The 13,956-nt window shown below is 40.3% G+C and overlaps 1 protein-coding gene across 4 annotated transcripts; it reads left to right on the forward strand.

Moving 5' to 3' along the window:
* The first annotated feature begins 61 nt into the window (after nucleotides 1-61).
* On the forward strand, nucleotides 62-13,439 carry ark2n (arkadia (rnf111) N-terminal like PKA signaling regulator 2n). 4 transcript variants are annotated; one of them, XM_084935538.1, is made up of 5 exons: nucleotides 62-300; nucleotides 1,145-2,053; nucleotides 8,883-9,053; nucleotides 9,490-9,601; nucleotides 9,728-13,439. In XM_084935538.1, the coding sequence occupies exons 2-5, from the start codon at nucleotides 1,213-1,215 to the stop codon at nucleotides 9,915-9,917; spliced, it is 1,314 nt and encodes a 437-aa protein (XP_084791664.1). In that variant the 5' UTR covers nucleotides 62-300; nucleotides 1,145-1,212; the 3' UTR covers nucleotides 9,918-13,439. The 4 variants fall into 4 exon arrangements, with proteins under 4 accessions (XP_084791664.1, XP_084791665.1, XP_084791667.1 ...); XM_084935539.1 differs by having other exon boundaries at nucleotides 1,148-2,053; XM_084935541.1 differs by lacking the exon at nucleotides 8,883-9,053 and having other exon boundaries at nucleotides 65-300.
* Nucleotides 13,440-13,956: the final 517 nt, after the last annotated feature.

Raw genomic sequence — 13,956 nt, forward strand, 5'->3', positions numbered from 1 at the left:
AGAAGAAGTACTGATTTCCGAACGATAGGGGGCGCTCGTCTAAGTAGCGCATACCGGAAGTGGCGCACGTAGCTTTGTGAGCGATGGAGACATTTTAAAAAAAACATACAGCTAACTGCTAAACAGGGCTCGCGGAGCTGCGAGTCTTCTGCGTCAAAACACATTCAAATTCTTCCAAGTTGTAAATAAGTCAAGTGCATTCAGCGGTGCACAGTTTATATATCACATATCAGAGAGGTTGCACGTTACTGAAGATGTCGAGTGTGACACTTGGAAAAGAAGAATATAAGTAACTCTGCGGTAAGTTGTAACTAGCCGAGTGCTATTTTAAAGGCTAAGTTGGTTATCGCTTTTGACTGATAGCTGCTGACATTATCCTGCTTGTTACAGCTCTGGCTGGATTCGTAGCGCTTCCATTTTTAGGCTAATGAGAGGCCGCTATCTTGCAACGTGAATATTTTTTCCACGTCTGCCTGTCGCCAAGTTTGGGAATCTTAAGGTTATGACCGAGGTTAGCTTCACTGTGCAGCTAAAAGGGTGTGCTAGTTCCAGCTAGCCCTTGACACAACTAACTGAAGTAATTTATCCGGGAACAAATAAACATCCTGTCGTTTACACGGGTACTTTAATGGGTTTAAACCTTTGTTTAAAAGGGCCGTTTTCGCTGTCTGTGAAACCTAAAACTAAATCAGATGCTTGGCACCTAATAGCAATAAAAACATATTCTGGCCAAATATTGTCCGACATTTAACGTGTCTGTGTGCTTTTATACTTAAAGCAGTAATTGGATTAGAAAGGAAGAAGTATTAAACTATAATATTCCACTTTTATTTATTTTAGTATAGGGTATAGCTTTGATTTAAGAACTTTACAGTTATAGTAATAATTGTTAATTATTCAGTCTCCTAAATATTTCCAAATAAATATTGTAGTAAAGAATTTATATGTCATGCAAGATATTTATTTTAATTTGTGGTGTTTTTTTTCATGTAATTCTTTTGTAAAAGTAATTTTTTTCTTTAAAAGAATTAAGGTTTAAAAACAATTGTTATTGTCTTTCAAGTTTGTGCTGTTAAAAAAAAATCTTGTATACATTTTTGTTTAGATTGTTTAACTAAAGTTTGTGATGCTTCGTTTCCTCCAGCAGGTGAGGTCCTGTCCAGGGACATTGGTCCATGCTTGTTGGACCTTTGGCCGCTGGGCTCAACTAGCATGAAGATGGCTGACTCAGAAAAGGCAGAAGAATTTGTAGATGCTGAGTGCCCCTCAGAGTGCCTTGATGAAGCTCAATCAGCCACAGCTTCTGTTCAAGCAGAGCAGGATGAGCATCTGAAAACAGAAACCACTACCAGTACCAGTTCGCCCCCAAGGGAAAAGGAGGCTGACAGCCCCTTGAATACAGAGGGTGAGCAGAGTCTCCTGTCCATGCCATGCTTGATGAAGGAGCTTCGCAGAGACTCACCAGAGTCTCAGCATGCCTCAACAGGAAGTGACAAACCCGTGTCTCGTCATATCTACGAGAGTGACTCCTCGAACCCCTGCATGCTCTCGCCTTCATCCAGTGGCCACCTGGCTGACTCTGATACACTCTCCTCAGGGGAAGAAGGTGCTGCTCCTCCCATAGGAGAAGAGGAAGAGGGCAGCATGGAAGCTACAGGTGATCCTGGGCAGGCAGGAGGAATGCAAGCATCTGCCACAGTTGCAGGGGGGAGGAAGTCTCGACGGTCACGTTCAGAGAGTGAGGTGCCTCCAAATACGATGGCTGCAAAGAAGAACCGCTGCCAGCCCACCATGATAGCAGCCGCAGGAGGCCAGGAAAAACAAACCAATGGCAAGTTTTCAAAAGTGAAAGGTCACCGCAGTCAGAAACACAAGGAGCGCATGCGCCTGCTGAGGCAAAAACGAGAGGCAGCAGCACGGAAGAAGTACAACCTGCTGCAGGACAGCAGTACAAGTGACAGCGAGCTCACTTGTGACTCCAGCACCAGCTCCTCCGAGGATGAGGATGATGACACCTCAGGGGGTAGCAAGACAATCAAGACAGATATTCCAGGTAATAACCGATGTTTACAACGCATGCTTAAGAGCTCAGTACTACTACCATCACTGTCCACTAGCAGCCACTTAGTATTTCATATAAATCTCTGACTCACATTGCAGACTAGTACTGGTTTACAACATAAGAAAGTATTGACTACTGATCAGTTAGACATAAGAGTCTGCCTGCATGAGTTTAAAAAAAATTGTCAACCAAATCATTAAACTGATACAACAGCTGTACAAATCCTTCCTAACATCAAATCAATAACAGGGCTGCTTTGTTTGTTTTGTCATTTTTTTCCTCAGTTATTTTCCCATCCATGTCTATATTCATTCAAGTTGTCTTTAGATGTATACAGTATATGTTTAGAGGACCAGCACCTAGTCATAATACAGCATTACCCCTTTCAGACATGTACCATTTTTAGTCAGACAGACATCATCTTAGAATGCATTGGCTGGACAATCATTCTGTTCAGTTTTATCTAGAAGTCTCAACAGAGCGTCACTCTTACAGGCTGAAGCTGCTGTAGGTTCAACCCGCATTTGCATATCACTGTCAGTATGACACAAGTCTAAAATATATGCAGTTGCATTAATGAAATTGCAACTTTGCACATCTCTCTTAGCATTTGTCTTGGTAAGACATTCATCATGAAGAATTTTCACTATTTCCAACCCAGAATAAAGCTCATTTGCTCTCTCACAGTCTATATGCTGTATTTGGGAGCTGCTACAGCAAACACTCACACATACAGAACCTGGTCCTTGTGATGATGAAGGAGGAAACCAAGTCTTCAAAAAAGGAGATTACACTTCTTCGGAGTTGAAAGTATCTTTGTCACTTTGTTTGGCATTTTATAAACCAACAGTGTATATAAAATTATATTTAAAGCTTAAAGTAAATTAAAGATCATTAAAAAAATGGTCTCAATATAGATTCATCACCTGATTATTCTTCTTTGGTTCTTTGGTGGTAGGTCATAACTTCTTTGGAAGCCTTTTTTTTGTTGTTATTGTTGATTGGCTGGAGAAATCCTGCAAATAAGACGCACATACCATGGCTCTCCCCATCACTGTTATATCAATGAAGCTTTAAACAACTAAGCAACATTAATAATATGATTAACAATATAAAGCCCCTTTTCGATTAGTACCTACTTGGATCGACTCGGCACGTTTTGCCACAGTTTTCAGAGTTTTCTGTTAGGTCATAGTACCTGCCTGGTACCCGGTACTTTTTTGTACTTGCTCAGCCGGGGTTCCAGTGATCCAAGCAGGTACTAAAATGTGATGCCGTCAGACTGCATGCAACTGATTAGCTGGTCAGTAGCATCACAATGGCTACAAAAAACTGTGGTCCCTGAGTCTGGCGAAAAGCCACAGACCAAGTATCAGGTATATTTTTGCCTCGGCGTCCACCTTCGTTGTAGCGTTCATGTCACATATTAATCGCGTCGTTCACACACACATTAGGAGGTACTAAATTGTAATGGAAAACCAGTCGATCCGAGTCGAGTCCTGGCGAGTCGATCTGAGTAGGTATTGATGGAAAAGGGTCTTATGAGTGACAACCAAGACTGGAACAGAATGGTAAAGCAAGCAATCTGACATATGCCATGTCTGAAAGAGACTTAAACATTGTCATGAAACTCTTTCTTAATGATGATTTGCTATGGGAGTCTAATCAACATTGTCCAGCTCAGAGTGGTAAAAAAAGAGTTGAGTTAATGTAACCATTACTGTGAGTTCTGCAGTTCAACAAGTCAGCCATTAATATACACAGCCTTTGCTTTAAATAGACATACTATGATCTCACTGAGTTGCAAGACTCTGCAGCCACTGCTGGTGTCAGTAAGCTGTAGAAATACTGGCTTATTAGTAAGGACATAAAATCCAATATCCAATGTTCTGTTTCACTAGATTGCCTAACCTCATAAGTAATTAGTCTGTTTTGTTAGAGGGAGTTTACAAAGTATTTCATTCACGTGAAAACTGCTGGGCATTTAGTATTGCATTTCCTGCATTTCTGTCCTTACTAAATATTCCTTAATGTTTCAGTATTCTTTTTGTCCTGACCCATCACACACTTCACTCCTCCTACAGTGAATCATGTTAGAAATGTAGTTGGGTGTTTTCCTATACTTTAAATGATTTTGCAACACCTTAGATGAGCCCGTGAGTTCTTGTCATCCAGTTGAAAGTGTAAATGCATACAAATATATACAAATCTAATTGAGAATGGCTTTTTGCGAAACTGTGGGCCAGAGGTGTCTACCTGGAATAAACACTCATTGGCAAACGCTGATTGTAACGCCTGCATGCACGTTAGACCTCGTGAGTTTGCTTACGTGTTGTAGAAATCTCTTGGGTGAGTTGAATTCTCCAGAAGTAGCTCCTATCAGGCTGGTGTTTAAAGGTCTGCCAACGGAAGAGAAGCACTCGGTTTACTGTTGGATGATCTTTTGATCATGATTGTGTTCTTTAGTATATAGCTTGATGTATTTTATTATCATTTTTACATTAAAATCAAATTTTAGTTTCTTGTGTTTCATAGATGATCCGTAATAAATTGTTTTTGTATTAGTAAAGGTACTTTGGTTTATATAAAGTCTATCTCTTAGTTATGTCTGTTGCTTTTGCGGCTCAGATTTGAAGTTATTTTGCTTTGGGTTGTTGCATTTACTTTAAAATCTTACACCTTTTCCAAATCACTCGATCAGTCACCCCCAGACCACCAATTATCTTCCTTCAGGGATCTGTAGGACATGAAATGTTTTCAGCCATTTTTACATCCCGCACACAGATTTGAGTGCTACAACTGCATGATGTAGTCCATCAGCATGAAAAGAGTCGATCTGCACGTTACCTGAAACAAACTGTCATTTTCTCTGTAATGCAAAAGTCCACCTCCGAAGCATGAAAGTGCTACTGTATTTTCTTATGGCTTGGCCTCAATGTCTTTAAAGCTGGCTTCAGACGTGCTTCGGAGAGATCCAGAGTGGGATCCCAGATTCATGGGTTACTGGACAGCGGCTCGTGGGACAGGAACGGCATCGGCAGCGTTCTGGAGGAGGCCATGACGCGCTTTGCTGTGATGCAGCGTCAGACTGAGGAGCGCTTCCGCGTCTGGATGGAAAAGCTTGCACACCTCGACTCGGACAACGATTCTTCCAAGCGCTCGAGTGACGGCCCAGAAGGGCAGCAGCAGGCCTCACAGGGGGCACGGCCTTCCCCCCCAAGCTCATTTTTGCCATCTTCAGAGTCTGCAGAGACTATGGCTGCCTACATGTTGGCACGAGAGAACAACAGTCTCACCCACACCCCTATAAACAACAACAACAACATCCACCCTGAAGTTGTCACTCAGAATGGAAATCTAGGTGTTCCTGACCCTGGTCTCTTGAATGTTTAGATTTCACTTCTGCTTCACCCCTCGCAGTTTCTTACTTTGATCTCGGCAAGTGTAGAGATAGTTAAGGCAGAAAGCAATGGGGTATACCCGTTCAAGGATGTGAGGGCACTAAACGGAAACACCACCAGCAGCAGCAGCTGGGCCTGAACTGGTCATTTGAACTTGACTCTGTGCAGACCAGGGGCCCGTGCTATGAAGCAGGTTTAACATGTCTTCTTTATATGGCTTTATTAAGCCTAGCAAACACAGTCACATGGAGTCTGGTTATCGGTTGGGTTTTTTTGTTTGATTGTTTGTTTGTTTTAATTAAACCCAGCTATGAGCATTTTTGCATAACATGCGCGATGGTGGCACCAGATGACCAACTGCAAAGACTATGGGACTATAGCCACTTAAAGTCAGAACAAACAGTAATCCTGATATGAAGAAAATTAAAAATGTAATCCAGGCAAAAAGCCAGGAGGAAAAATTGGCATAAAATTGCATTTTGTGTGAATGTGCAATTTACTAAAAGGCCCATTAGTGATGATGCTCCATCACTGACAAACAAGAAAATATAACTAGAATTACAATGATGTATTTCTTCAAATTCATGTGTTACCTGTGGTTGGTTATTTAGATAATTTTAGCTCTGTTGTTTCAGCTACAGCCCGGGTAATGTTAAATGGAATGACATCAGGTAAAATATTTAAATTCTTGCAAATTTTATAAGGTCAAAAGCACTGGAATTTAATCAGTTAAAGAGTCTTGATTTAGCATTATATTGCTATAAAAAGACATATGGAAAGAAGAAATGGGCTCAAATGCTCACAGGCATAAGTGAAATAAAACCCGCTCAGTGCATGTGCTGTACAGCCCAAAGGATCTTCACAAAAGACAACCAATTGGTCAGTAGTTGGTGCTTTATATACGTTCATCTGTTATGTTGAACATGACCTACTCAGGAGGTCGTGTATTTTGGTGTGGTCTAATGTGGCAGTGTACCTGCAGAAAGAACTGAATTTGGAAGCGGGGGAACCCTGAAAACCTGAAACTAGCTTGGAATCCTGCTTTGTAGCACGGGCCCCTGAGGCTCAGCATGTGTGCTGGCACTGAATCACTGTGAGATTTGACACTGAGAAAAATTCAACTCACCTATTTGATTTCTGCAGCATCTGTGACACGGAAACATGGCTTCTCAATAGACTGAGTCAGGGCTCTTATTGTATTGCTTTGCTTTCTTTCTTTCGTTTTTTTCAGCACCAGCTGAATACCCTCTTTGACACATACAGAGTAACTGTTTTATTTCTTTCATTCAGCATATGAACTATAATGATGGGTAGCCATCATTACAGTGTTAAGTGGGGTGCTGCTGTGTAATAGCATGTGCCTTGTCATTCCGAACTCATGATGGGAATGATGGGTAAAGCATTATAGTGCTGTTTCCTTAAGAATCAGGTTTACCACTGCATACCCCCGTTTGTCTTGAACTGTTTGCACTTTGCTTGTAAACAGTTCAGGAAAATCTTGTGACAACCTTTATTTTGGTGGCATAGCTTTACTAACAGAACATTTAAACATAGATATGCCTATAAATATAAACACAATATACTAACCCACACAATTTCTTGCTTTTTTAAGAATCTATATTAAGGATTAGACGTGTTTACATTTTTAAATAAAGGCCTTTCTGTTACATTTGCTGCTGGCGCTGCATTTGCGCAGTAACATGAAACGAGTGATTGAGGAATCTGGAAAAGAAAACTTGTGGTTATTTTAGTAGCTTAGGTGTAGATTTTGAACATCATATAAGGCATGGGTTCTTTTGTTGTGGCTATTGGCTGCATTGGCCTCAAATCTTCAGTCATATTCTAGTAATGGGTATTTGTCTACTTCAATTTTTGTTTGCACTGGTCTGCCAGTTTATCCAGTGTCCCCACCAGGCACTGCGTATTCGCATCTTGACTTTAAACTGAAAACCCAGGCATCAAACGTGCAGATATAGAGCAGTAATACAGCTGCAGTATGGTGCATGGCAATGTTTACGGATTTTTTTCTAATTAAAAAAGAAAAGAAAAAGTGAGATCTATGTGATCAAGTGGCCTTCTGGTTCACATCCTGTGGTCTTTGAAAGGGGGGAGGAAACAATCCTCCTTGAACCCCCCTCCCCCCCACACTGTTTTCACTGATGTAGATGACCATTTGGGTCTCATTTCTAAACACTGCTAACAACCATCACAGAGACTGATGAAGGAATCTTTGGCCTGATCATATTTAAAGTTAAGATGTTATAAAGTGTTCTCTATATGTGTATATGTAGCCCTATGACTGTCATTTTTACAGAGCCTAAAGCTAAGCGACGTGTTTCCCCCACCTGTTTGCATGCGAGTATATTAGTATATAGAATGTGCAAGGCCAAATTAGTTTACATCAGCAGCACGTGTGCAAGCTATAGCTTTTCCTTATGCTGATAAATGGTGACTGACGGGACATTTTATCTCTATATTTTTTTTCCTTTTGATTGTTTTCCCTTGACCTAACGGTTTCATATTGTGTGAAGATTGCTTGTTTTGTAATGCGTTCCTTTGCCATTGCGGATTTAAATAGATCCGGCGTCAGCTCTCCTGTACTCCTTAAAACTAGAATGACTTTTAAATCAACAGTTTTGTCAGCACAGTAACGAGAGCCTGTGCATGAAATCAAAATGTGCATTAAAAACAACAGCAAGGACAGTCCATTGTTTACCAAAGACACTAACCTGGTCTACATTAGTGCTTTTCTATCTCTAATACATGGCCTTTATATTGGCAAGTGCTTGGTTTCTTTGGTAACCCTAGTATCTACCTATATCAGCTATTCATAGGCAGTGTTCTCTCACAGTACATGCTGTCCAGACAAAACCCCTCTCACACACCCACAGATGTCTGGATAGCAGAGTGAGTGTGTGTCTGTGTCTGTGTCTGTCTCTCTCTCTCTCTTTCCCAGGGACTCCTTTTTACAGGGTAGAACAATTATGTGCTCCCGCTCGTCTAGTTACACTCCTGTTGTTTGGCTTTGTTTTGTTTAGTTTTTTTGACTATCCCCACTACATTTCATTCACTGAGTAAGATTATTTTGAAATGTGTTTTGTAACGACTGTACTCGAGTGTAGTTTTTATGTGAATGGCTGTTATTTTAAAAAGCAATAAATGGAAATAACAAAAGGTTTGTTGATGTGCTTCAAATACAACCATCATTTATAAGAGTATAATGCATTGTTTTATTTTAGAGTTAATGTAGACCTTTACGTCAGGGGAAACGGGGGACCAATGGGGGTTTTCTTGTGTCTATTGTAGATGCTAAGACTTAGCGGGTCTGTGGAAGCAGTGTCCAGTCTCTCATTCAAACAGAAGTCGCACTATTCCCAGGCATGATTTGAATAATGAAGTGTTTTCTTTGTTCTCTGCAGACGGGCCTCCAGTAGTGGGTCACTATGATATTTCAGACACTGATTCTAACCACGAGAGTATGAATGTGGAGGCAGTCCGGCCCACGGTGATAAAGCATGAGCTAAAAACACACAGAGGCCAGGATATGGCAGCTCACTCTGGGTGTATAAGAGCTCTGAGCTCTACCTCAGGTCAGTTACAAACCCGGTATAATAAATTCCAATCCTCTCAGTGAAGGCAGGACATTTTAAAGGCATGGGTTGTCATCAGTAAGCTGAAATGTGCCGTGTGGCAGGAAGCGATCTTATTAATCTCAGCAAGACACTTTTGAAGCACTCTTTATCCCACACACCGCCGGCTGGCATTTGATGTTACTAAAAGTCTTGACCTTTTTGCAGCTGACAGAACATGAATATAAAGGCAGCCATCTAATGTGTCACTCCATGCTGTCCAGTCAGTTTTACAAACACCACTGTCAGCTTCATCTCTGTTTTGTGATGGGGTTTGTGTTTTTTGTGTGTCTGTGTCAAAGCAGCTGCTGTCTTCACGTGTCAGCGAGGTCTGAAGCGCTCTACTGCTTCGGCCCTCCTCACAAAGCATGACTGTGTTCCTCTACATTTGTTTCAGGCCACATGGAGGCAGAGCTGTCGCACAAGGAGAGCTCTCAGCACAAGGGCCAGATTAACATTGTTTCCTCTGACAGTGAGGTGGAAATAGTCGGAGTGCAAGAAAAAGCACGGTAAAGACTTTCAGTGGGGAAACTAACTGTAAAATTCTACTGTTACTGCCCACCCCTCCACTGAATTCAACTTTTTACTTTTTTTTTTTTTTTTTTTACTTTTTTTTCTTTCCTTTTCAAATCTAGATGCGCCCATCCTTGCGGGGGGGTCATAAAGAGTTTGTCCTCCTGGAAAGAGAACTCAGGGGAGCAGTTAAACAGCACAAATCAATCACAGCTCTGGACTACTGTTTCCCCTCAGCCCAACTGGGTGTCCCCTCCTGAAGTGGTGGACCTCACGCTGGACGAGGACGGCGGACACAAATACCTACTTTAAAAAAAAAAAAAAAAAAAAAATCCAACGTATACACTGAAGACTTTTTTTTTCCCTACACACCTCTTCCTCCAACTGCTCCTCATCCATCTTGCCTGTCCTCCACGTTAAAGCTAAACTGAATCCTTTCTAGAGTTGTGGCCTCGCCTGTAACCGCTTGTGGACTCTTCCTGCTCCAAAGCACTCTTTTGTTTTTAACTTTACTGTTGAACAATCATGTATCAAAGCCATTCAACTGGTGTGATTCCCTGACCTTTGCTTGTCAGCTATGAATTTTAGCTGCATCTAAATGGCACAGCACCTCAAGTGAAGGTGGAAATGTACAAGAATGATTTATCTGGTAATGATAGCAATATCTTCCCTTCATTTAATACCTCAGTTACCCTTCAATACCAGATATAGGCAGTGTGTCATGTGCTTGCAAGCCGTATAGTGAACATTTCAAGTTGCTGCTTTAGAGCAGGTCAGTATCATGAGATGGCTGTGAACCTGCTTCACTACAGACTTTGAATGAAATGTTTTCAGAATTGATTTGGCTTTTTTTTTTTTTTAAATCTGCAGCCACCTGAGGTCAGAACAGAATGGCAGCTTGTACACTTTCTGTTGTACAGTAGACCATAGATAAATGACAAAGTTTACTTTGTATCTGTCAAGGGTAATTTTCTATTTTTTCCCCCCCATTATCAAAGGTCTTGCCACTGGACTTGCATTTAGATCCGTCTGCCTTTGTAGATTGTTTTACTATACGGTGTACAACCCATGCTCTGATGCTGTCAGTGAGTGCTTTGCTTCATTTGAAAAGAAGTATCGGATATTTAGGGAAACTTTCACTATTTTTAGAGAGTTAGATGAGAGGACTGGTAACAGAAATCTATTTAAAAAAATAAAGCAGTTTAGAGCTAGGTGGATGTGGTTCTTGAGGTAGAGTGGTAAATGGACTGTATTTATCGCTCTTTTCCCTTCACCCACATTCATACAAGCACTTTTTTTCTGTCCATGCCTAAGCACTCGCACACGCATGCATTAATGGGAACTCGGGGTTCAATATCTTGCCCAAGGATCCTTCGACATGAAGAAGAGCCAGGGATTGGATCACTGATCTTCCAATCAGTAGAAGACCTTTAATCTTCAGAGCCACACAGAGAGTGAGGCATCCCATAATTGGAGAGTCGGGTTTTTTGATTTCCTAGCTCCATCTAGCCACATGTCAAAAGGGTCAAAATTTTGAACTCCAGAATCTTCCCATTAATGTGTAATCTGCATCTGACTGTTTGTGTGATAGTGCTAGATGCATGTTTGTGTGATGGGTGTTTTAGGTGGGTGACAAAAAATAAAAACTAAAACTTCAGTCCATTTATATTCGCTCGACAGAAATCAGGGAAACACTCTCTCCAAGAGCCACATACTAGTTCCTTTGCATTTACTAGTTAACACATGGTTTATCAGTATGACTAGTTTAAAAAAAAAAAAAGAAAAGAGAACTTTTTTAAATGCTGTTACATGCTGTAGTGTGAAACCCCGGACACTGCGTACACATTGGTCTTTGACTGACGAGTCATTAACAGTTATCCTCCTTTTATACTCCTTATGTAAATCATAAATTACAAAATGAGCTTCATGTTTCATTCTGTATGACCTGAAACTAGTGATGGAGCCCATGAAGTCATCAGGGAAGTGTTCAGTGAGGTTACAGAGCAAGCAGGTTGACGGCTGTTTTCCGATAGGCTCGCGCACAACCAGAAGTCTTTTTGCAGCCGGAGGAGTCACCTGCTGCCGGCTGTTAAAAAGAATACATGTTTAAGACACTTGGGAGTTGGTTTCTCCACCTTTAGTATGGTCAGAAATAAATAGGTCAAGTAGATGGACACGAGCATGCTTGCAGTTTCCTTGGTCTCTATTCTTTCTACTAAGCTAACTGGCCGCTAGCTTCACACAGTCAGGTTATCGATCTTCTCATCTAATGTTTACTCATCACCAGAATGCCAATAAACATTTCTGAAGAAGTCACTTCATTTAAAATTTCAGTTTTTGTTTGTTGCCACTATATTACAGGAACAATAAAACTTTGTATTTTTGGTTGGGGGTGTCTTGTTTTTTGGGCCCTCCACAAGAATTCAAGTTTGTCATGTGACACCTGGGGAAAATTAATTGCACACCTGTGATTTGAAGCCTGGGAAGAAAATAAGCAAAAAAAAAAAAGACCAAGCTACAAAACACTACGACAGTGCTGTTTTTGTTTTCAAAGATGCATTGGAAGCCACACTTTTGTTACAGTGTCTGAGTGTCTAAGGGCGACTTTAATTATCAGTGAATGTATGTCCTTGCCGTGCTGGCTGGTTGTACTTATTGTTTGCATGCTTACCTTGAATGGATGCAAACTCCTTTAAATCTCTGGGGACCCCTTTATAATAACTGAGGAACTGTATCTTCCAATGAATACTGCAAAGCAAGATGGCCTGAATGCCTTGAAATGTGCACTATTTCCTTTTAGAAAGGTTTAAAGCTTATTCTTTTACCTTACAAAGCAGCGGATTTTGCTATCGCAACAATAAATATTTTAATAATAGATGTGAATTTCACAAACACATATATCTATACATATATATCTATAGAAAAAGAGTAAAAGTGATGTTGAGTTTATGCCCAATGTGTGAGTTATGGGGCATTTATAGATGAGATGATTACTGTATAAACTGTTTTCTGTTTTTCTTTTTGTTTTTCAACCCTGATCCTCAGGGCCTGCTTGCTCTCTTTCCCGCTGTCTTCTTTTGTCCTCATGCAGTACTGCAGCCACGCTGGCTAAAAAAAAATGTAATCAACAACTTTACAGGCTATTTTAACACATTTCTTGTAATTGCATATTTAATAACATATACTTTCCTAAGTGATGCTTGATAATTATAGATTTATTTTAACTTCTGCTGGTCACAGAAAGGTAAAATTTGAACGATCTAAACCAAAGTCTATATGGAGCTTATGTTCTCAGTTTATTTCCCAATTTATTCTTAGAAATTTACTATGTGAATCTGAATCTCTTCATTTGGAAGTCAGTGAATTTGCTGTGAAAAGATCGAATATAGTTACAAATTGAATATATTGTTGAATATATATTTGGTTTTACTTGGCCAGTTTTTTCTGTTATATACAGCTACCACTGTAAGAACTCTGTACCACAACACTTCAGCTTGCAAAAACCATTTTGCTGTTTTTCTGTGGGACTATTATGAAATGCTAGCGAGGCATCACTTGTGTCTTTAGTGATATAAGTGTGGTAGAAACCAGGGCAGTGATGCTGGTTGCACATAGCATGTTTGGTGGCATCTTTCATCCTCAGCTCCGATGTTATCGTCATTACCGGTATTTCAGCCTCGCTCTTCTGTTTTTGTTCCGTTTTGCTGTCAGTATTTTAACTTAACAGAAGTGTTTATTTTGTTGCTTCTGCAAGTCCCTGACTTCCTTGAAATTATGTCTGTAGAACAAAAAGAAACTATTTTAAAACTAAATAAACGGACCGTTATTTAATGAGCTCTTGTCAAGTCATTTATTTCTGTGTTTTACAAGCATATATTTGCAGTCTTTGCTCGTGTGCTGTGACTGGTGTCAAGATTTTGCTAGGAAAATTGGCAAGAGGGGGATTGAATGAATGCATAATTGGCTGCCTTTTCTGGCAGACCAAAGTGGTGTAATTAATCTGAGACGAGGATGGTGACACGTTTCAGCCTTTCAGGTATGTTTGCAACTTTAGCATAAAGTGCAATTTGAATTTCACTTTTAACAGTTCACCCTAAAAATTTGAAATCATGTCATTACAAGACTGATAAATGTATCTGAATTCTTGCTTACTGTGAGTGTTGTTTGAGTGTTCTTATCTGTAGAGTCCTGTGCACAAGTCTCGAGCCAACCCTCATTCCTTTTACATTTTCATCATGAAATATAACTATAAGGTAAGAGGGAACAATATAAGTGAGTTACTGAAACGTACACACATGAAACACAGTATATAAGACAAAAATAGTTCGTACAGTTCTAATAGCTTGAAATT

Source organism: Perissodus microlepis, chromosome 7 (assembly GCF_051167445.1).
Source record: "Perissodus microlepis isolate ML-2025 ecotype Zambia chromosome 7, ASM5116744v1, whole genome shotgun sequence".
Taxonomy (NCBI): Eukaryota; Metazoa; Chordata; class Actinopteri; order Cichliformes; family Cichlidae; genus Perissodus; species Perissodus microlepis.

Coding starts and splice junctions, on each gene's coding strand:
- ark2n (XM_084935538.1), top strand. CDS start 1,213: ATGAAGATGGCTGACTCAGAAAAGGCAGAAGAATTTGTAGATGCTGAG. Junction 9,054..9,489: donor AGCTCTGAGCTCTACCTCAG/GTCAGTTACAAA, acceptor CATTTGTTTCAG/GCCACATGGAGGCAGAGCTG. Junction 9,602..9,727: donor GGAGTGCAAGAAAAAGCACG/GTAAAGACTTTC, acceptor TTTCAAATCTAG/ATGCGCCCATCCTTGCGGGG.